The 23,474-nt window shown below is 40.6% G+C and overlaps 1 protein-coding gene across 5 annotated transcripts in view; it reads right to left on the bottom strand.

Moving 5' to 3' along the window:
- The window catches only part of LOC110831767 (uncharacterized), a 129,862-nt gene that overhangs the window by 94,016 nt on the left and 12,372 nt on the right, over positions 1 to 23,474 (bottom strand). The window contains exon 1 of one of the 5 annotated variants that reach the window (XM_087355871.1): positions 10,690 to 10,983. The exons of 3 other annotated variants lie outside the window; for them this stretch is intronic. In XM_087355871.1, the coding sequence (XP_087211997.1) occupies positions 10,690 to 10,843 (154 nt within the window). In that variant the 5' untranslated portion in view covers positions 10,844 to 10,983. Of the gene's footprint in view, positions 1 to 10,643; positions 10,984 to 23,474 lie in introns of those variants that run through there. One more of the 5 variants, XM_087355873.1, reaches the window with a different exon arrangement.

The raw sequence follows: 23,474 nt of genomic DNA on the forward strand, positions 1-23,474 counted from the left end.
CGACAAGAATTCGACATCCGCCCATACAGAAGATTATGATACACGTATTTCATTCGGATTATCTGTGGGGGAAATCCTCAGGAAAAATCCCCGTGCCTCAGTCCAATATGAAAAGGGGCCACTGGTTAAACAACACTTTTCCTTTTGGTCCACTGAAAACGTGGAATGGGGATTTTTGCTACTCGCCACGAGACAAACAACGGCCTCTGTTATTGGAAACGGCGCTGAAGAGAAGCCTCGTGAACTCAAGTACAGTTTGTCTCAGTCGACTGCAGAAAGTTTGTACAGAGGAAACCTCGTCTGAAGTTTACTGTCACGTCGTGCTTTTTAACGTCTTTTAAAGCTTGTGTCGTTCACGAATAGAGAACAATCAACACCAACTCATATCCTGGTTGTGTTGTTCTGGGTTGTAACACTCGGCGTCACAACCCAGAAGAATAACACAGCATCCTTCATCTCAGTGAGAACATCAAGTATCTCCTGACACCAACGATTCCAAACGCGCCGATGACTGTGGCCGACGGACTCCCGTACAGTAGATACGACGTATATCAAATGAATGTCACGGATTCTATGAGGCAAGAAAAGGGGCGTAGGCCCCGCAGTCTGGTAAAGGAGAAATATATCGTTCCAATAAAATTTCAAGGAATTTATCATTTAATGCAACATTAGGACAATTGCTCGTCAATTATGCAATGGGGGGAAAGAGAGAGAGAGAGAGAGAGATCTTGACGACTCATTAGCCTAATCTAAATGTTTTATCAAATTTACTGAGGAATTTACAACCACATAATTTAATTTCAATCTCCTGACGTGCTTTGTTCCTTTGAGAGCCTTAAAAGAAGGCACGTAATATGCGAACGCGGAAAGGCGTCTTCGGTCACTTAAACCCGTAAGCATACGGCGGAGGTCGTGGAGACTGGAGAAGAATGCGTTGGGGGGAGCAATCGATAGAGCAACATGGCAGAAATTCTCTGAATTTCTGGGCAGAATGGTGATTCAGTCAAAGAGCCAAGGTACAAACAAACACGCAGACATTGTTCTACTGTCGGAATTAAGCGGAAACTATGATACAGATTTTCCGGAAGAATTTCTAACTAAATATATCAAACAACTACTTTGTCCTCATCACCCATTTGCGTTCCACACGAGTCCAACGTCTACAACAACAAAATTAACCAGCTTGCTCTGAAACTGACAACAGAACTTAATGTCACAAGCATAGCATTTTACTCTGTTCTCCTTTTTTAGCGAGAAGAATATTTTGACCTAACAGAGAGAAAGCAATTCTTCACCACCCAAGTATCTTATAAGACATTAACGAAACTTCTCGTCACACAGCCTCAATTACTACACCAGTTTCATTATTCTTGCAACTAGCATTAGTTATGTATTAGACCGAGTACGTAAATAGACGAAGAAAAATAAATAAGATATACGTAAAGTTGTACAGTCATTACGGACGTAAATTGTAGGATAATATTAAAACAGATTTTAAGGAAACATATATGGAAATTAGCTTTGTAGAACTCAGAAGTGTGTTCAGATGCGACTTGTTTACTGTCGTTAATAAATATTCATGTTGCAATATAATCAAGTTTTGGCACTTAACTTCGTTCGACAGATTAGCCCAACTATACGTTTATGTCAAAATAAATTATTCCTCCAAGTAGAACACGCATGGCATATTATCCAGAGCTGCAACACAACTCTATTCATAGAAATCTAATTTTATCGCCGGTTGTCTTCTCACTTGTGCAAAGATACCGACGTTTCTCGAGGAACACACTCAGTACTGAAGGAGGGGTAATGCGTTCAATCGAAACGTCCGTACCTTGTCACAACCCTGAGGAACAACATCGATATCTTCACCGCCGTGAGATCCTTAAAGACCGTAACTCAAAGGGCAAATACGTTCGACCCGCCAAGTTCTTGAAGGTACGTACTTAATTACACCAGAACACCAGTCACTCACCGTACGGTTTTGTCAATACTGACGCGCACTGCCTGATAACAAATCACATATACAAGGTGATTCAAACGTTTAGGGCCAAACTGAAGGAGCGTATACTTCGGAGGACATGGATTCCTATTTTAAAGTTGTTCTCTCTGAGTTCCTTATGAATCACCCTGTATAATGCAGCAGAACTGCTAAATATATACAAATATCTTGTTCAACGTCGTTATTTTGAATTTTGCTACGACCATTAGATCACATATAATATTTTAAACTTTTTTGCATACAGTCGTTTTACTGTTGAACCACGATTATATAAAATTATTTAATATGTTTTTGTGTACTAAGAATATTGATTGTTATTTCTGTAGTCTCATATCAGGAAACTTAGTGCCTCAACCGCTAGCAGTTCCTAGTATCATATCTTCAACTAGCTGTCCTGATTCATTACATCTCAACTAGCAGATTTCCCGTCAACAATTACGGGAAACTCTAAATCAATAAAAACACAGTTATAAATATTATTACATGGGCCCCAAAATCCCTTAACAGCATTACCGGTCAACGGTTATTAAAACACATTCATAAATATTTTCGCGCAAGGCCTACAATCCCTCAACAGGCAATGATTATCAATGAACAAACAAACAAACAAACAAAGCCACCAACACTTGCTTATGCAAACAGACAGACGTTTCTCCGTTCATGCAGTCGTCTCTTAACTAAATCATAGAAGGAAGGTCCTCGAATATTTCGCAGACTTTGCACCTAAAAGGTCTCAATTTTAAAGCTTGCCTTCCTCTACAGTTTTAATGCCCTAAGCCACGTCTCACCACCAAATGTTACCACTGATTTCACAGAAAACAAACGACTACATTTTAAATGAAAACCAACTTAATATGAAAAGGAATGACAGCGCTACCTAAACATGCTTAACAGCCTTTTTTTTACTATGTTTAACTTAATTAATTTCGCAAATGTAATTAAAGGCGTGCCTGGGTATTAAGATTCATTAGTATCGGAAAGTCGCGCGGGGCAATGAACGCAAAAAGCTAAAATAAGAATACAAGAACTCTTTATTCATTAGACACATAAAGGCAGAAACATCAAGAGTGGAATTACTCATTACAAATATTAAATCCGACAATTTACGATGCTTTAACATCATCACGGTTTTGACGTTCTTTAAACCAGTACAAACTGAATCTTCTCGCTTTAACTAAGCCGTTGGTTAGGTTAGGTTAGGTTAGGTTATGTTAGGTTGGGTTAGGTTAGGTTGGGTTAGGTTAGGTTGGGTTAGGTTAGGTTGGGTTAGGTTAGGTAAGGTTGGGTTAGGTTAGGTAAGGTTGGGTTAGGTTAGGTTAGGTTGGGTTAGATTAGGTTAGGTTGTGTTAGGTTAGGTTAGGTTGGGTTAGGTTGGGTTAGGTTAGGTTAGATTAGCTTGTTAACACATAGTACTTATTTATACTTTATTTAACGAAGCCTTTTCAGTATCTCAGACTATACAACGTCGAATGAGAAAATGATAGTGAATAATGAACTGAAAATGATGTGGAAGGAAGCTGTCGTTGCCTAAATTAAGGTACCATACCGGCATTTTCCTGGAGGGACTGAGCAAATACCAAGAAAACTCCAGTCGGGATAGCCGGTCTCCAGGCCGAGATTTGAACCTAGGACCCCCCGTATACGAAACAGAAGTGTAATTTTGTTTGTGGTTTCTGAGGACCAGATCGCCTCCATCTCGAAGGTACCTTGCATGTGTGGCAACGCGTGTCTGCAAATTCTGCACATCAGCGACTTTCAGTGGTAAGCAGGAACAACATAGACCGACTGTGTTTCGTTTTTTCTTTCACTGGCTTCCTATCGTGACAGCTCTGTTTCTGTCCCCCTTCTTAAGTGCGATAATGACAAAATTATCACAAACACTCACAAAGCGATGGTGGAATTTAAAACAACAGAAATGGAACACTGAGCTTTTGAGTTTTTGCATCGGCTACTTTGAACTGAAGGTAGATACACGATTTATTTCATTACTTTGAAACGAAACGAATGTTTGACTGGAGATCGTGTTCCCATAAGCGATGAAACTCTTAACCCAGCGCGGCAAACGAATAAAATTAGTACAACGCCGTTAATGTACCAAGTTATGGGCCGGACCGAAATCCTGCAGCAGCGCCGTGTAATCTGGTAGAAATTTACCAACTTTTCAGAGGTATTTGCTGCCTCCATCATCAGGACCAGACTACACGGCGCTGTCATCGGAGACAGAAGTTTTTATAACGAACGTTAGCTTGTTGTAAAATACAAGAACGTCGAGAAATCAACAAGCAGACAGACTACCGCATTTGAATCGATAAACAGCAGGAAGAATTTAATAAGGCACTGAGAAATTGAATCAGTTGCACCTTCCTATCACAAAGCGTGCGATATGGACTGCCGTGGCAACGAACTCGGTAACCCACGGTAAAAAGAAAGCTCTTTACCACGTAAATCGAGGCACGGAGATAAAATTACCCAGTCAAGGACATCTCTAATATTTTAGAAATAACTGACTTTAAATCCGTCCTTGTAAATTCACTACCACAAGACATGCAAAGGGACACACTGCAAACATACTATAAAACAGAAACAAAACATTTAATAATTACGTGTTAAGCGTTTTAACAAAATATGGCTTAACCTCCCTCAAGCCAAGTTTTTTAAATAATTTTGACGGTCAAGCTAGAACACTGCTACCTCGAGGTGCTTGAAGTTCACTAATATGAAATGTGGGACAAAGAGACAGTTAATTTGGCGGCGTTCTCCCAATTGCCTTGGGGCACAGCCCATAGGCTAAGCGCAGATGAAGTAATGTTAGAATAAAATAAATCTTCATGAAAACTCAAAGTGAGTACTGTTTCACTCTTCCCACGACACGTAGTAACCAAATGTGCAAATTCCTACAGTGAAACTAACCGCACGTCGAAATTTTCTGCGTGTTTATAAACATCGTACCAATTCCTGCGCAACGCGACAACCACTAGTCTTCATCGTGCTACGTCCAGTATTAAAAAAAAATATTACGTAAACAAATTTTAATTATATTCTCTACGGAATATTCTTGTTTAAACATAAACATTACGTCCCTGGACCACTTCTACCTGTTGCTTCGTTTGTGGGATGAAACTTCGTCTCTCACGTTAAGGGAATTGTTTGTTAACTAGCAAGTAGATGTGTTGTAACGCTGAGTAGACTTGTAGATGGAAAGCATCCTCCGAAACGCTGGTATCTACCTACAAGTCCATACGGCATTATAACCCGGAGATCAACACTGACATCTCTATTGCCGTGAAAGCCTCAGATCTCACATATTGAGGATGTTTGAATACAGGGTGTTCAGGAGAACGAGGTATGAAGTGTTGGGAGGGTGGAGGACAAAGCTGAAACTGATCTTGAGGAATCTGCGTGGGAGTGCGTCAGGGCAGTGACCGGAGGGGGGCCCTTGCGAACCCCACAACGAACCTTCGTGCCCCGAAAAAGGCAGGGAATCTGCTGACTATCTGAGCGTAATGTTAGTTTTTCAAGAAGCGCTTGGCTCCATGGACTCAGTGAAGCGGTAATTAAGAATAACAGCGCCAGTGAGTATGGAAAGCTCCGTGGCTGTGACAGTAGTTTTCTCAAGGATAAGCTGACTGCAGCTGCACTGACGCCCACCCGTCCTCAGAATGTTAGCAATTAATCCGTCTCGGCTCTGACAGGTTTCCGTATTTGGCTTTCAAAGAAACAGTATCCGACACAGGAGAAATTAATAATTAAACGGCTAATCTGATTTCAAACTTTGAAAACAGATTTTCAGCAGAAACTTTCAAAACTAATCTCACGAGAATTGCACAGATTGGATTGCTGTAAATGGAATAATGCATTAAACGATTCACTTGCGTGTGTTCCGAGAAACCCCCACCCACGTAAGCTCCTTGGGCTTAATGAAACTTGCAGAAGAGTTTTCAAAGTGTCGCCACACTTTTAAGGTACTAAGTGTGTTACAATGTAACTACGAAGAGATTGGTCAAAGAAATCCAATGTTCTTTTGGGGCCCTAATGTTCTTAACGAATAAGCCCGGCCTCTGAACTATCCTCATTCACTTCAATTCACGTAGCCTCGTCACATATAATTTATTTCGGTATAATTATCGTAAAGATGTCCTCGCACAGATGTCTCAAGAGTTTAATTACGTTGCATCTAATAAGAAGTAATGTACAATTCTGTACTGCAGACTTCCTGAAAAACAGTCAAGAAACTAACGCATTCTTAAGTGAACTACATCGTGTCATTTCTTGACAAAACCATTAGTAATGAAAGCTTGTCTCCGATTCTTAACCCTTTAAACGCGAAGCTCGGCAAATCGTATTTAAGAATCCAGTCCGTACCGCGAAGAAAACACAACACTTCACCATTACAAAGATCGACTGGTTAACGCTGTTTAAGAAAATTCAAGTTATTAATTATTTAAATGTAGTTACCACTGGGCTATAAATGTTTAATAGTCATCCATGTTTTCACGAACGAAATGAACAGGTTCCTGACTTAATAAAGAACTAACCGACGCAGACGAATGGAAGTATGGCTCCACGCGAACCCAGAAGGAAGCTTTAAAATGCGAAGGAGGTTATTTATTCAGGCCTGCCGCACTAACACGTCGTATAACGCAAGGTTACGAAAACAGGAGCCTGTGCTGGGACGCAGTGTAATCTTGTAAGTGGAAATCAATGTCTCGGAAGAAGAACATTGCTCCTTCATAATGGAAGCGATCATAATCGTCATTATCACCTCAAATCTGAGATTTAAAGATGCTGGCTGCAACGGATCTGCAAGCTCTGTAGACAATGAACACCACTACCCACTTGAGTCTTAATTATTAGTTACTTTACTTTTAAAACTGGTCTTATCTGTAATTCACTTTAGTTCATTCCACGATTAATGACAATGGACGTCGCTTCTAGATTAATTAGCATTACCAAAATCTTGTTAAAGTTTGAGAGAGAGCTTAAGACGAATAAATGTTCCTCTCCTCGTAGTAATAAGCGCTGTCCAAACTGAAGAGCTTGTCAGGTTTATGGTTGCAATAATTCATGTTCGTGTAACATGTTTCAAATAGCAAAGTTTAAATGTGCTGCTAAGTACCACCCCTTCCCTTCGCCAGCTGAATGGATTCGAATGAAGACGCAGTTGTTATCAGGGGAAAAATAAATAAACGATGTCATTTAATCAAACACGAAACGACTAATGGTTTGAACCTTTATAATGAATAATGCTGAAGGAAACCCCTCTTTTTTAACATCAGCTGTTTTCTCATCCTTATCCCTTGTAGTATGCATGGATAATGGATTAACATTTGACATTCCTCAGAGTCACAGCAGCGTGAGAAGTGTTTGCTGATTAGATTATGTTCCTTTCAAAGACGCCTTGCCGTCAGAAGCTTTCGGACTTAAGTTCGAAGTGTTGAGGACTGCCCCACACCCAAGTCGGAAATCGATCAGCAAACGTGAACAGATCGAGACCACATTTCATTCTGTAATCTGTTATTCTTCATCAGAAAGAATTTACTCGGCCGATTTACCTAGACTCGCGCATTCTGAACCATAAAGTTGGTCTCTTTTATACCACCGTGTCACACCAGATATTCAGCTACATTCTATACTACAATGCTTGAAAAGTAACGGATGAATATGGCTGTCTTCTGGGTCCCTGTAGCAAAGACCTCTGAAACGTCGGTAAACTTCTAGCAGACATGGCGCAACAAGCCATTTTCGGGCTCATCGCCATGAAAACCTCAAATCCTACAAAATACGAATATTTCATCAGTCAAACATCTACAGAGACAAAGGTCAGGGTGATTATGTAAGATCTGAGGTACTCGGTGAAGATGAATATCACGACAGACAGTACGTGTGTATTTCCGAAAAATTTGAATCTATCGACGAGTTTAAACGTCGTCACAACCCAGAGCAAAATATCGGATGAGTACGAATGGTGATATTAGGAATGACACCGGAAGAAGTAGCAACATCACCACACTTGCAAAAGTGTGAGGAGAACACGCGAGAAATCTCAGTGAGAACAGGCGATCTGCAGAGTGCACAATGTAACCAAGCTAATCTCTACAACACAGCGTTAGAAAACACGAAAAAAAATATATCGTCCTGTAAACTTCATAAGGAAACCGTTTTTTTTGCCAAATTGTAGCCTCCTTTTGACTCTAACGCACCGCAGGGCACGTAGTCCTCTAAACTCGCCGTGAGAACCTGAAATCTCACAAAATTATCGAAAACTTCTAATCCGAACTTCCAACACAGAGTAACTTAACTAAAAGTAACTTAAATATTTCCACACTGTAACATCTGTTCCTCTGGTGTCAGTGTTGAAAAAAAAACCACATAAATATGCACTGTCAGCAAACTGTGACGCTGCTGGAAGAGAGACTTTATCTCCTGATGTACGCCACAAAATACTGAAATATACTTGAGCTTAAACGAGAGCATTTAGCTGCGAACTGAACTTCCTCTGGTGTCGTCAGCAGAAGAATATATTTCACTCTGCATTCAAAAAACTACTCAGAGTAAAGGGTTTCTTTAGCTGAAGAAGTAAAGTCACTTCCTTCTGAATATATAAGAACCAACTGACGTACAGGTAAACGCAGTCAGTGCGTGTAAAACAAACGAACGTATGGTTTTTACGCATAAGACTTAAGTGGAGAGTAAGTCGTTTTTCTTCAGTTATACATCTTTCAACCTGCAAGTTTAATTCAATGGAGTTGGTTTTAAAGTCCACATTAGTCAGAGGTTTTAAATAGACTTCCCACTTAGCTCACTAAATATTCCTCTGGAATAAAAATTTTTAGTAAGTATAAAATGCACATGTTACAAAACTCGCTGATTGCGAGGAAGTCGTTAGTATAATAACACTACTTCTCATTAAGTTATCGTCATCTAAATCGATGTTTAAGCTTTTATATGTCATGAGCATTTCCTCGAACTGACGAAGATTTGGAAACAACGTAACGAACTGCTTGTGATCCGTCAATAAGTCATTTAATTCAGGGTCACGGATATAATTAGAAAAATCAAAGAGTGTGCTGTGCTTTCTCCTTGCTTTCCTCCACACAGAATACGAAATTGCTCTCACTGTCGGGTGATTGCTGACTGGCGCCACAACTCTCAACGGAGACGCGTCCTTTAACGAAATCCCCTTGTCTTCATACTACCCGCTGCACATTCTTCAAGGGCGACACTCTCCGAATAGAACTGACGGCTCACCAAATTCTTCATGGGTGTTCTAATAATTCCACATTGAAATTAAGCGTGTTTTGGCTCATTAGCTTTCTTTACAAACCTCTCCTCTTCTTAGTCAACATTAGAAAATTGATGATAGTTGATGCGAGTCAGAGGTCAAGGTATAGTCTTTTATAAGAAACGTGTATGAGAGAGTCTATAAATCTTCGTCGAAAAGCTTCAGTTACTACGCGTGCAAATCTGTCTATAAAACATCTTAAAATTAATAAACGAAAGAAATTAATTGAAATCATTCATGATGTTTCGCTGTCAGGAATAAAATAATGTTTCCAGTTAAACAGCTGTAGTCCTACTGTTTTACGGCGCCGCCCAAGAGATTAACTCTACATTGTCACCAGTTCTCATTCTGTTTCCCGGCAACCCCCCCACCCCTCTCTACGCACCAGAAGTCGCCAAAAAACATCATGACTTGTCTTAAACGTATTTTCTAAACATCTCTAATTCGACACGAAAAGTAAAACTGACATAAGAGACGACATGATGATTTTCTACAGCAACATCTCACTTATAAGAGAAGGAAAATAATTAATGTTAAGATTCATAGCCTCTTTAGTACACTTAAGTCGACAAATCGAAACGCAAAGTCAGGCGACTATCTTTTGTTAACTCTAGCCTGGAAGACAACGCGCAGCAAACAATTTCGCATTTGAATTTTAACATAGATGGAAAGATCTCAGGGAAAATGCAGAATGAGGTGAGTGTGAGCTCCGACAATCACAAGCAGAGACACGCGGAATTTTTTGACGCATAAATTCGCTCAGTGGCGGATACGAGAGCGACTGCCACACAGGCACTGGAGCCTGTCAAAATCACGCCACAAACGAAACCAAACGCACGCGTTTTGCAAACTGCAGCTGAGTGACTGAGAGTCACAGACGCCTGGCCGGTTTAGTTATTAACGCTGCAGCGAGCAGACATTCACCTCCTTCCAGGACGTCGCTCGCAGGCGGCGCCCCTGACAGCAAGAGTGCGTAGCTGCCTGCTTCGATGTCACACTCGGCGTCCCAAGTGCTTTCTTAAACGTCTACAGTTTACGATCAGTAAGCAGAATCTACCAGACTCAATTCCAGTAATGTCACTGACAACATAAACAAATAATGAATATGCTACACATATAAATTCCAACCTGAGAGTTACATACACGAAGGAGGGACGCAAGGAACTTGACAAACTCTACTCGCGTATTAGTAATTATTGATTTATCAGTAAGATATTTTACACAGTATGATAATATTTTAATATTTTCCGTCAAATCACAATTTTAATAAGATAATAATATAATATAATATTAAAATTGTGATTTGACGGAAAATATTAAAATATTAACCTAATTCACAATATGACGCAAATATACTACCTTACAGTAAGATATTTTTCCGATAAAAGAAAACTGTATTCTTCACAAGGTACGGTGGTGAGGACGAAGATGGCTGTCTTCTGGGTTGTAGCGCCTTGTAGTCTGGTCTTTGCTGAAGAGTCGTCGCCCTGATGATGGACCTTTGTTTTGTTGTCACCGCTCGTAGGATATTCAAAAGTACGATCCACATAAAATTTCATGAAAATCCGTCCAATGCTCGAGTCGAATCAACTGGACAGAAGGACGGACAAGACCAGCCCATAATTCGTTCTACGCTGTGCACTTCGTGAAAATAACACGCAATAACTAGCACTCTCCAGGGTCACCTGGAAGTTTTTCAAAACCTGATAGTTCCGGTAGTGCGTTCCCACTATCATCAGAGAGGAAACATACATCGCAGGTAAGCTCCAACTACAGTAATTGGTGGTTACGATATGAACATGAAGTCTCTGGTCTGCCACACAAGCAGGCAGGTTTATGAACACTGCACCACAGAGCTGTGTACACACAGTGAATTTAAATCCGCAAATTATTCATCTGATTGTAATCGGAACAATTGAACAGAATTATTAGCTGCTACCCCATACATATATGCACGGCAAATATTTCATATCAATGTAAAGCAAGTATGCTTTGTGTTGGCAGCACTGATATCGGATATTAATTTAGTAACGAATGTTTAACTAACGGGGCATCATATTTTAATCATTACGTTTAAACTTAAACTGAATTTCTAGGGATATGGGGTCCCAGGAGAGTGGGTGCTTGTCCGCTATTAGCATTCCACGGACTTAATTATAGCTATATAACTCCGAGAATATAAACGTGTACCACAATAAGAACAGACCACAAATGCAAATATGCAGAAAACAAAGTCGCTTTACGTTAGCCACAATGCACTGGCACTAACTTTAGAGTATCAGTACTTGAGTTTGAAATGACAATTATAAATTAGTTTATCGGCTAATAAAACAATAGCCTTATCTTGTTTCTTCTTCCTAAACTGAGGGGCGGCTACCGGAAGACATAGACTACATTTCAAATACATCGTACGTCAGCGGGATTTCAGTTGGCGAGTGAAAAGTTGGCTGTTATCTGCGATGTTACAAATTGTAGTCTGGTAGAAACAGATCCTGTGAAACGTCAGTCAATATCTACCAGAAAACATCCGTCTACGTTATACATCGTTGTTTTCCTCATTTCATCCCGGAAATAAGCTGACAAGTTTCCCCGCCACGTGCTTCCCACCTTCCAATTTACCACGTCAGACGAACAGCTGATACAATGACTCAGAACAGTACCATTTTAGTGTGATCGTACAGCGCGCATCACGAACTAGTGTACTCCTTTACCTTTTCTTTAACAGAATGCTCTGGTGGATCACTTCTTGGAAGGCCCTGACACCGCCTCAACTTCTCCCAGCATCTTCATGGGGTTGTGCTAAGGCACTCGAGAAACTCCAACTTCTTGACTTGTGAATGGGAGTAACGCATCGACATGAGGGAGAACACAAGACACGTGACCAATACCTTTATTAACAATCCGTTTCCATCTGCTGTAAACGAACACCAAGATAACGAAAAGAAATTGAGATGATGACTAACGAGTGCCCAAATTCCGTTACGTCGAAATCGAATACGCTTTCAAATCCTTGTTTGTTTTTGTTTACATTTCCCTTTAAACTAAAAAGTCAGTCCATGCACATACGATGTGGTAGGCCCCGAGGATAATTAAATCCATGAAGAGCTAAGAGCGGCTGTGATGGCAGGATGCCTGGTTTCATTGTGTTGGCTCGAAGGATGCGTGGACAGAATTGGTCCTAGGATGTCCTAAAATGTTCAGGCAAGAAATGCAACGCTCAGGGATAACGGGGTTCCGCTAATCATAGTAGAGTACACCCCCCCCAAAAAAAAAAGCCAAATAAAATTGTGAAAATTATTTCTTCACGAATACTCGTTTTAAGTTTTAAAATGAAAGAACATGATTATTTTGAAAAGACTCTCCCTGTACTGTCACCGAAGAACAAAGCGTGCTGCATTTTAATTCAAATTCTAGAACGTGTATTTCTGAAACACGTAACGCACCAAAAACATTTAGAAAACCAATTCGACTAAAGTGAATGGAAGGATACTATTAAAATGAATATCACAAACACAGATTGTGAGATGTGAAACGGTCCGACGCCAGACCTTGCATTTTGCGCTGACAAGCGAACATCTACGTACCGCCTACTTCGGAATTACCCTACGCTTGAGGATTGTAAAAGTGCAAGCTAGATAAATGCTGGAGTTTTAAATCTGTCCAGCTGCTTAATGTAGCTGATATTTCATGCACCCTAAGTAATTAGGAAACTTGGAGCTGCAAGCTGTTCTAGCCATTAAGCTACGGCAGTTATATAAAATGTTCCGTAATCTAACACCAGCGTCGCTTAACTGAATAATTACCATATCAACGTATATACGTGCTATTCTGCGGTGGGGAACGTTTTGTTCATGCATCAGGTTCTGAAGCTCGAATTTCTGCTCACTTTTACCCGTCTGACAGCTGTAAAGTGAAACCTACATTCACGTCGGTCTACAGGAGAATTCTGGGAAGATTTCTGTCTTTATATCCGTTCGTTCCCTTTATGGTGTCATAGAACAACAGTCACAGGGAGTGATGGATATTTGAGATGCCAGTGGCGAATACCTGACATTAAAACGGATGTTAAGGAAATGGGTGTTCGTGTCTCAGGACAAGAGCAGTGGTGAGATTTTGCGGTCAGCGCGATGCTGACTTAGCAATTAATTTAACAACCGGGGGGGGAGGGTCCTTTACTTAAAAGCTAGGAAGCTAAGATTCGTTTTAATTTTCAATTAATTTAAAGGCAAGAATTACAGTCAAGGTAAAATCAGAAAATAAAATATCAATAATTTTCAAAAAAGGTAAATAAAAACATGGCCGTAGCAACAATTAATCAGACCCATAAAAGGCGCATGATTTTTTTCGAACGCGTGAACGCAAGAATCTGGTAAGCAAAACTCAATGAACTAGAAGTTATATCAGAGTTACTTAAAAGTTAGTGCCTTTCCTACACGTGCTTCGCTGTGCTTTATACACCCTGAAGTTCAGTTAACTCTATTTCTGATCTACAGGACGGACATATCAGCCTACCTTCAGAAATCAGGGTCCTAACGAGACGCTTCAACTGACTTCATGCTGGTTCATCTGCGGGGCGTGACCGGAATCCTGACTGGGTGGGCGAGCCACGGTATTGTTACCAATGTAACGGGAAATCGATACTGGCAACTTTCGGGACAAAATCGCGTGTGTCCAGAAACAAAAACAAAAGACTTCCATCGTCAGAGTTGGGAAATTCACTCAGTAATAAACTCCGCACTGGTAATGGAACTTCAGTGAATATATTTTAAGTCATTCGAAACAGTGGAAAATCATAATTACTTGCCAGCAAGCAAACCAATAATTACGGTACCTCAAATAATGAAACAGTTTTAATAAAATAAGTGGTCGGAACGCGATTCTCCGAAACGTTCGTACCCACCCACACGGCCCAGAACCCAGAAGAACAAAGTGAACATGGGATAATATTATTCACTAGTTTATAAATTTAAGCGCTTGGTTTCTCGGAGAGAGGATGAAGCACATGGCAGCTAAACATACTCTATTCGTATTACACTCCACTTAGAATGTTGGAACAAAAAAATCCGTAATGTAAAAAGGACACACGTATTACGAATGGATAAAAAAACTGACGCACGAACAGCTTCTCTTGTTTAGAATTGTACAGAATCAGGCCAATTTCGAGACGTGACAGGAAACGTAAGAAATTTAATATCGGCTGTTACCCAGTAAATCCGTTTAAGTATATCTGCCCCATATACTTCAGGGATCTACCGTTCGCCCCTCATACTCTGATTATTCACACAAAGAGTGAGATGAAGCGGGCGTTGAACATTACATGGATCCAAGACCAACATATTTTCGCAGGGAGTAGTTTGGTCAATTATAAGCGGGCAGCTGGTGTCAGAGAAATTTGTCCTTCTTTTATATATCTGTAGGCTACTCACACACGAATGGTACAATCAAGTCTTATACCCTGTATTAAGGGATGTCCTGTAGTTGGTAGATTTTGGTACCCAAGGTTATGACGCCGTGTGGACCTGTCGGTACATACAAACGTTTCGGATAAACCACTGCCTCCATCTAACGGGCTGAAATTCTGAAGATTGAGGCATTAAACACCTCCGAAACACGACTTTTATAATCCAGGAGGCGAACACCGATTCGAAAACCTTCCCAATGCGATTTGAAAGATCTGAGTCGCTCAGTTTGATGGAGATGTTACACCTAGGCGTGATTTTCGGTCTACAATTTTACACAAAACCTGCTCGAAATAAGTTACGGACTCATTGCCTACTGCAGGACACGTTATCAAAATGAGGCTTCAGAACAGAAGAGAAATATAAAAGGCGTTTTAAGGTTTCGTTTTGCACAAAAAAAAAACAACATAATTACTCGTTTCATGTTAACTGCATCCAAAGCGCCTTGGCGCTGAAGGGTCGTGTTTACCCGCCTGTCTCAAAGTACAAGCGGCACCCTCCTTGAATGTATTTTAATTAAACTGTATGTCGAAAGATATTAATACATATTCATAGGCGTATTATGGTGCCATCAACTCGTATATTTTATAGTGAAGGATGTTCTACAATTAGCTTGTACATCTAATTTTACCTTCCGAATGTTCAAGCTTTGCTTGTCTTTACAAAACATCACATGGGTGTAATTTATGTTACAAGACATGGTATTTGCTAATATTCGAGGTATATGCAAACCAAGAATAATAACTTATATGTGTGTGTTGCTACGAGACGTGGAAGAAGATAGAGCAGAACGTACAGACGTCATGTATCATTCACAAAACATCAGTGTTTTAAATTTGTAAGTTGACTAAAATATGCAGTCACAAGCAATCAAAAACAAAAGAAACCCAGCTACCAATGTTGCCAACTGAGTAGCAATGGGATACAAAGCAGACAGGAACTTGTGAACTCGCCCATCATATTTTTATATCTCCAGCCATTTTCCCTTTTTTATTCCTTTCCTTTCTCCTTTTCGTAGAACCTTCCTACTTCCTCCCACACGCCTTTCTAATCCCTTTCAAATTAGAATAACAATTACAAACGGCGTATCACACAGTCACGACCTCCGAACTGTGTCTGGAGAATACACGGCCTCCTAAAGCGGGGAATGTCCTCGGGGATAAAGCGGCCGGTACGCGAAGCTACGTCCGAGGTTAAGAATGAGTGGAGTTACACCTCCACTTGCCCATACGTCAACATGGCTTGCTGCTTAGTTAAGCATCAAAGACAGTTTTACCGTAACTCTTATCAGTCGTATTAAGTACGTCGACGTTTCCGCCACGAACACTGGAGTAGCACATTTTAAACAGAACATTTCGCCACCTAGCTTCAATGGCGAGAACGCTTATTTCTCTGTGAGCGCAACCAACCATTAAACTCGACTCTATACAACCAGATTCCCTGGAAACACACGTAAAATTTTAAACGCTGAAACTGGGTTTCTCTTCATTTTCTAAGGTACGGGGGCAGTCGCTAATGGCAATGTCATAAACACACGTGGGATAAACAGCTTCACGGGTATTCTGCCGACAACTTTACCGCACCTAAGCCCTGACACTGCACAGAACTCGCAACCTGTTTGACTAATTGCCACAGTTGTGGTGCAGTGTAGGCTACTAAGCCGCGCCAGATGCAAACGCTCAGAACGTACGTAGGATCTGATGTATTCACGGCGGTGGGTCTCCCTGCCGCCTCCATCATCAGAGCTATGATGAAGGCAGCAAGAAACTCTGAGACGTCTGTAAACTTCTACCAATCTACACGACGCAATAACCCAGAAGACAGCCATCTTCGTTCAGAACGTAGTTCCACACTTGTATATCCAAAACATCGCGCGTTTGTGAGTGCTAGTATACTGAAACATTATCGTTGTATGACTGACAACACCGCTGAGGTCTAGTCATACTGTACTCAAGGTCAGAGAGTGACATGCTGCGAGTGCGGTTCACCTGTATTCCATCTGTGGCGTAAAGATGGCTGTTGCGTCGCATAAAATGTAGAAAATGAAAGCAGGACACCAAAATATTACGTACTTTCCAATCATTCTTCTATCTGAAGGAACACGGAGGCCTTTGTGTGGGCGTTGCTTTATTACTCGCCTTCACAAAGCTGCAGTTTTAACCGTTTAAATATCGCATTCATGACGAAAGCCAACGCAGTGATCTCAACGCTAGAATACGAGGTGCGATCGGAAGGTTTCCAGACTGCGCGTATAAAAACCCGTACACTTATCTCAGGTATTAAATTCATCCATCACCCTCGAAGTAGATCCCCTGGGAGTGAACACAACGATCCCAGCGCCGCTGCCAAGCCTGGAAGCATCCCTGGAAATCTTTCTTTGTCAGCCTGTCAAGCACCATCTGCGATTCTGCCTGAATCTCTTGCCAAAGACTCGCCAAAACGGCTACGGAAACCTATGAAATGCTAAAGCAAGCATTTGGGGAGTCCGCAATGGGTCGTGCACAAACTTTTGTGTGGCATTCACGTTTTAAAAATGGCCGAACCTCTGTCGATGATGACGAGCGTTCTGGACGACCATCTTCGAGCACAACGCCCGAAAATGTTACGAAGATTCGGCAGGCCATTCACGAAGATCGACGTCGTACCATCAACGACTTGTGCGACATTGTTGGGATAGGCTATGGGACCTGTCAGCTGATTCTAAAGGAAGAACTCCACATGCGACGCAGAAGCAGAATCGACTTCTCGTTTGTCAGGAGCTCAAAGATCTTGCAAGAACCGACCCCAACCTCCTTTCTAAGCTCCGTGTGACTTCTTCCTCTTCCCAAAGATGAAAATTCAGCTAAAGGGAAGGAGATTTGAGACGATAGAAGAGATTCAGGCAGAATCGCAGATGGTGCTTGACAGGCTGACAAAGAAAGATTTCCAGGGATGCTTCCAGGCTTGGCAGCGGCGCTGGGATCGTTGTGTTCACTCCCAGGGGAACTACTTCGAGGGTGATAGATGAATTTAATACCTGAGATAAGTGTACGGGTTTTTATACGCGCAGTCTGGAAACCTTTCGATCGCACCTCGTATATGAAATCGGAGTCGCGTACTTCGTAAAATACGTGAAATTCCAGTTTCTTTTTGGAATTCATACTGTTGTGTGCCTGCCCATCGCTTTGGTAATCAACTCATACAAATGTTGTTCATAGGATCGCCACACACAACTGTAAAGGTCCAGTTATTTGTAACCCTGTTTGCCTTTGACGGGTGTAATATACCACATGGAAATACGGCAGCCACTTCATATCATACTACACTCACAGATTCCATAAATACAGAGAATGTGAATGTTTGGAGAGAAATCGATATGAAAGCGTAAAAATATTTCAATATCAATTATACCGCTGGCATATCGTCTCCATAAGAGTTTCTTTCAAATATGATTCAAAAAAGTAAACGTTGGAATGCGTGACTCATATTTTCCTTCCAGTACAGTACGTACATATAAACTAAGGGCTTAGCACAGTGGCAAAGCACATGACTCGCATTAGGGAGGTACGCGGTTAAAAACCCGACCGCAGACCACGATGTTTTCCGCGGTCTTCCTTAGCCAATACTCCAATCCGTTTACCTAATAATCCTACTCTGACGACAGAAGCTTCATTCCCATGCGTCCATGCAGCACAGCCGAATAAAAAGGCTATGTGTTCAAAACGAACATATGGCAATTTCCCATAAATGTTTCCACCTATAAAAATAGGATTACCGAATTTATAAATTACATATCGAACGGATTACAAACTTAACAATACATGTAAATGTTTGTGTACAGCTGGCTACCATATTCGTAACGATTCAGAAGGCAGACACTGCGTAAATGTAAACGCATATAAATATATCTAACTTCTAGGGAGCTACAGGTTTTCGCAGTAATCACACGTATCTTCGTTTGTCAGTGCACACGTTGATAATGATTCAATACACAGTCATTTTACTAAAGGGGACATAATCCCGGTATTTCTACCCTTCATGACATTCCTACTGTTTAACCAGTTTCATCATATATCCCGCCAACCTGACCTTATAACTAGAACGCGTAATAATGAATTGTGTAACAAAAAATGTTAGCAATTTAGAACAGTGTGAATGAAAGATATATATATATATATATATATATATATATATATATATATATATAGACACATTTCCTTCCTTAACTCCGAATAACGTGATATTTACAGTTTACAAGCGGAATATATTATACATCGGTAAGTAATTTCGTGAGTCAAACGATGAGAGTTTGGGGTTACAGTATGGGTTGACGAGATGAGGAAATAACTGTTGATCCAGTAAACTGAGACTTCAGGAGTTAATTAACAAAAAATGGGTGGAGCCGGTCCCCCCCACGAAGGACAGCGCTAACTTCAAACTGACAACTATTATAAACGTCTCCATCTGCTAAATGGATATTCAGAGTTGTCTGGTGATTGAACGATCACTGGATTAAGTGGTTCAGTCGCAGAATGTGTAGTTTAAGGGTACCGTAGCGTTATAAATACATAAAATAGGCTTAAATAGCCCTGATGATGGAGTCAGTGAGCTACTCTGAAAGGACGGTCAATGCGTGTCAGACTACAAGGAACAACATTACATAAGATAGCCTTCTTAATATCTGCAGGACTTTAATAAGTGCTAGCTTAATTATGCCAAACATAAACCTCAAGTTTTGAAAATGAATCCATTACAACTTGGGTACGTGACCTTATCTTCAAGACAATAAGAAAGTATATCGCTGTCTTGTGAAAAGTTCCCTGGCCCATGTTCGCATAAATGGAATCTCAACTCTTAGTCTCGTCGAGACGCGTCGGTTTGCCAGCGTAATGTCTAGATACTTCCTAGGCTCATGTTCGCTACTGATGGCATCTTGAGTTGGCGTCACGACGCTTGGATTTGATCTGCGTGTGTCCTGTCATGTAGCGGCTCGAGTCTCCTCTTGGCTTTATTTGATACTGAAGTCGGTAAATTTGATAGAACTTTGGGTATTTTTATGTTTTCCGGACAGGATACGCCTCCCACTAGTTCTTATTATATTCTAACAATTATTTATTTTAATCCGTCTGATCACAATATTTAAAATTTCTTATAATTAAGATAATAAAATATCATTGATGTTCCATATCGATTGATCGATTTACATTTTGGAACATCCTTTACACAACATGTTTCAGTTTTATAAAACCATCATCAGGTGTTACAGACCGATATGTACATCTGATAAAATTTAAGAAAAGACAACACCTCGCCCAAAATTGAAAAACAAATGGCATGAAACATCACCAAAATGGAATCATATTTGAGTTTTAAGTTCATAAATCTTTTACACCTGATGATGGTTTTATAAAACTGAAACATGTTGTGTAAAGGATGTTCCAAAATGTAAATCGATCAATCGATATGGAACATCAATGATATTTTATTATCTTAATTATAAGAAATTTTAAATATTGTGATCAGACGGATTAAAATAAATAATTGTTAGAATATTCACAATATGACGCAATTACACTATTTTATTATATTATCAAATTGTATTTGCCCTTCTCTGCGGAAACGCGGTCCATTTTATTGTGTGCGTAACAGAAATATTAGGGATTACGCCGATTCATTTCAAATGGAGCCCAAGACTTCCTAGAAACGCGTCAACTGAAAATTGTGCAAATATTGAGTGTGTAGACCTGTTCAGGGAAATTTGTGTGTGTGTGTGGATGAACTGCAGTACTGTCAAAAAATAACACTGTAGGCTAATAATAATAATAATAATAATAAAACCGTGTACACCGTGCGGCGTATTCATATATACGAAACCCATGCATACAAAGAGAAACTGTTTACACTTTAAAAAGACACTTAGTGCCAAACGCAAATTAATTCATATTAAATCACACAATTCTTAAGACGATGGTTTGTTATAAATCATAAAAGGTCGCACTTTATAAAACCATATTTTATGTAGTACCACACTGGACGTTTAATTTCACAAGAATTGGTGTATTATCTAAATTGAATTACTTAGCTATATGTCCACTGATGATGATCTCTTGAGGTCGAAACGCGTGAACCGGCAATAGGTCTGATGCCATTAAAATGATCCGTCTGTAGCGTGAAGAGGGGGTGGCGGTTTCTGTGTCGGAGTGTTCGATTATCGATAATTCTCATTCTCTCAGTACTGCCATATTCGACGAGGAAGCCTGGTTTGCGTCGACACTTTCGCACCGCATCACCACGTTAACAGGTGTCAGGAAAAGACACTACTTCAAAACAGGGGCGAGTACAAGACAACGCCGAACAATGAACGTGCGAATTCTCCTCCGTCCGGGATCGAGAATTTGGCCGCGGTTTTTACAGATCACTTATGTGCATTAACAGGAACCTTTCGGCGGTCAAGCACCCTTAACCCTCGCAACTGTGGCAATCTGCGACTCTGTTGGTAACAACCTACAAGCCCGAAAGGCGTCACAAACCAGAAGAACATCGTCGTACACACTGCCGTGAGAACCTCCAATACCACCCAGAGAGAAAGTGTACAGTCCGTGAGATCAAACTATATTCGGAAGAAGTGCCCTGGAGCTTGAAGAGGCTTTCATGTCGCATTGCGTTCTCCACCGAAGGACTGAGGATTTTTCATACTAAATTTTAAAGCAATTACGATCAAATATTAAAGCAAAAATCAATTGTCACAAATGCAAAAAGAAATTCCTTTAACAAAATATGTAAATAATATACGAGTGCACTGTTTTCTGTTTTAACACCGAGACACGTAAATCATTTCACCCAGATCTAGTAAAGAAATTAAAAATATTTTGTCTTGTAAAACGTATGAAATTATAAATAAAATAAAACTATTATGCTACACAAATTAACCATATAAGCGCATTATCTAATACAAAATGTTTTACACAATGGACCATTCTTCACAACTGTTTCTTTTTAACTGTAAGAAGCTTATATCTGCTCTTTCGAATTTTGCATTAAATTTTTTTTATATATTTTCAGTAGGGCTCCCGAACAAAGCACTAACATTCTGAATCAACGAATGGACAGGATAGTAAGATCTACACGAAATATATTCCCAAGCATTGGATCACAGCAACACAGAGTCCGGACAGATACACCCACACCTTTCATATGTACGCACGATGTACAGAATTCAATCGCTTCCTATATAACTCGAAATGGAATTAAAGAGATTTTAAACTACATTAAATCTGGAACAATAGTCGCTAATTACGATAGCTTTTGGCTCTTGCCAAATGAAAATCCCTGATCCTTCTTGACTTTGTACAGTCTATTCAGTTCGCTCAGCTGTACGTGCATTTTAACCTTCACGTTTTGACAACATGACTTCTAGCGACCTCTGCGATCAAGAGAACTGCGTTATTACTTAAATCGCGTAACACAGTTGTAGCGATTATACTCCAGACTTGTGTCCAGGAGGTACCCGGTTCGAATATTGATAGAGTTGACCATAATCCTAAACTTTTGAATCGTTGGTTAGGCTCAAAGTTCTCAAGGCACTGAAGTTGGCGGTGTTGTACATCTGGGTTGTGACGCCGTGTAGACTCGTAGGTAGGCTGAAGATGGAGAATGCATGTTTCTCAGAAAAACCTGGCATCAACCTACATCCCTGCACGACATTACAACCCAGAAGGAGCATGAAGAGACAGATTCTTCGCGGCCGTCCGACGCCATGTACACCCTGACGTCTGCATTTAAGCAACGGTGACAATGGAAAATTATGACAGGTGGACAGATCATCCCCTAACGGGCTGTCGGAGATATCTCAGCGATGGCTCCATCGGCATTGGAGAAGTTCGCCGCTCAACCCACGGATAAATCCAAAATACTTTGTGCGTAAACGGCTGTGATTTGCGAAATTATTATTAGTTTAGGAAAAGCGAGCGAACTGTTAACTTGGGGGGTGCCGGACAGCTGCCAACTCCCGTTAACAGAGCCAGGGTAAATTATCAAAGTTTGAATAGTTACAACCACCCACCCCCACGCATCTGTCAGTTACCGAATAATCTATCATCAGTTCTTACTCTTCTGACGTTGTGTTGACTAGTTCATCACGCGGAGAGAAATGCAGGTAGAGTTCGGGACGGATACATCACAGCATATTCAGAAGCTGTTCAACGACTTACGAGATTTATCCACGGGCAGAGAATTTCAATTGGACAAGGTCGTGTATTTGTGATGTTCTAATTCCTTAACCATTTAACGGTTAGTATACGTACCACTTGTTATAACAGATTAACCAAACTCCACTCTAATGGGAGAACCCTCAGACACGAAAGTGGAATGGCATCCATTGCAATGTTATTTGTTAAAGGCTGCATTTGAGACGTTGTCGATATCACACTTGTCAATCCTAAACCTTTTTTAACCGGCTACAGAGAGACAAGCTGAACCCAGTCCCACAATCTGTGAGCAAAGCCACCGAACATCATTCTCATCTGTCGTCTGCCACAACTTTAAAGAACCGTGGCTCACGCATAGACTAGCGCGCGCTCCTGTAACACCGAGGAATTCGCACATGTGGCCACAAGGCCTCGTCGTCAGTACGCATCTTCACAAAACCTCTTATCTGCTATCACATTATTTCAATACCTCTGTCTTGTCTCCAAATTCCCATTTTTAATCATTTAAAGTCTAATGGCAAGAATATATACCATCTGCTTTAACA

Source organism: Zootermopsis nevadensis, unplaced genomic scaffold, assembly GCF_977971745.1.
Source record: "Zootermopsis nevadensis isolate Lab colony 2312 unplaced genomic scaffold, Znev_1.0 Znev_ptg000025l, whole genome shotgun sequence".
NCBI classification, from domain to species: Eukaryota; Metazoa; Arthropoda; class Insecta; order Blattodea; family Termopsidae; genus Zootermopsis; species Zootermopsis nevadensis.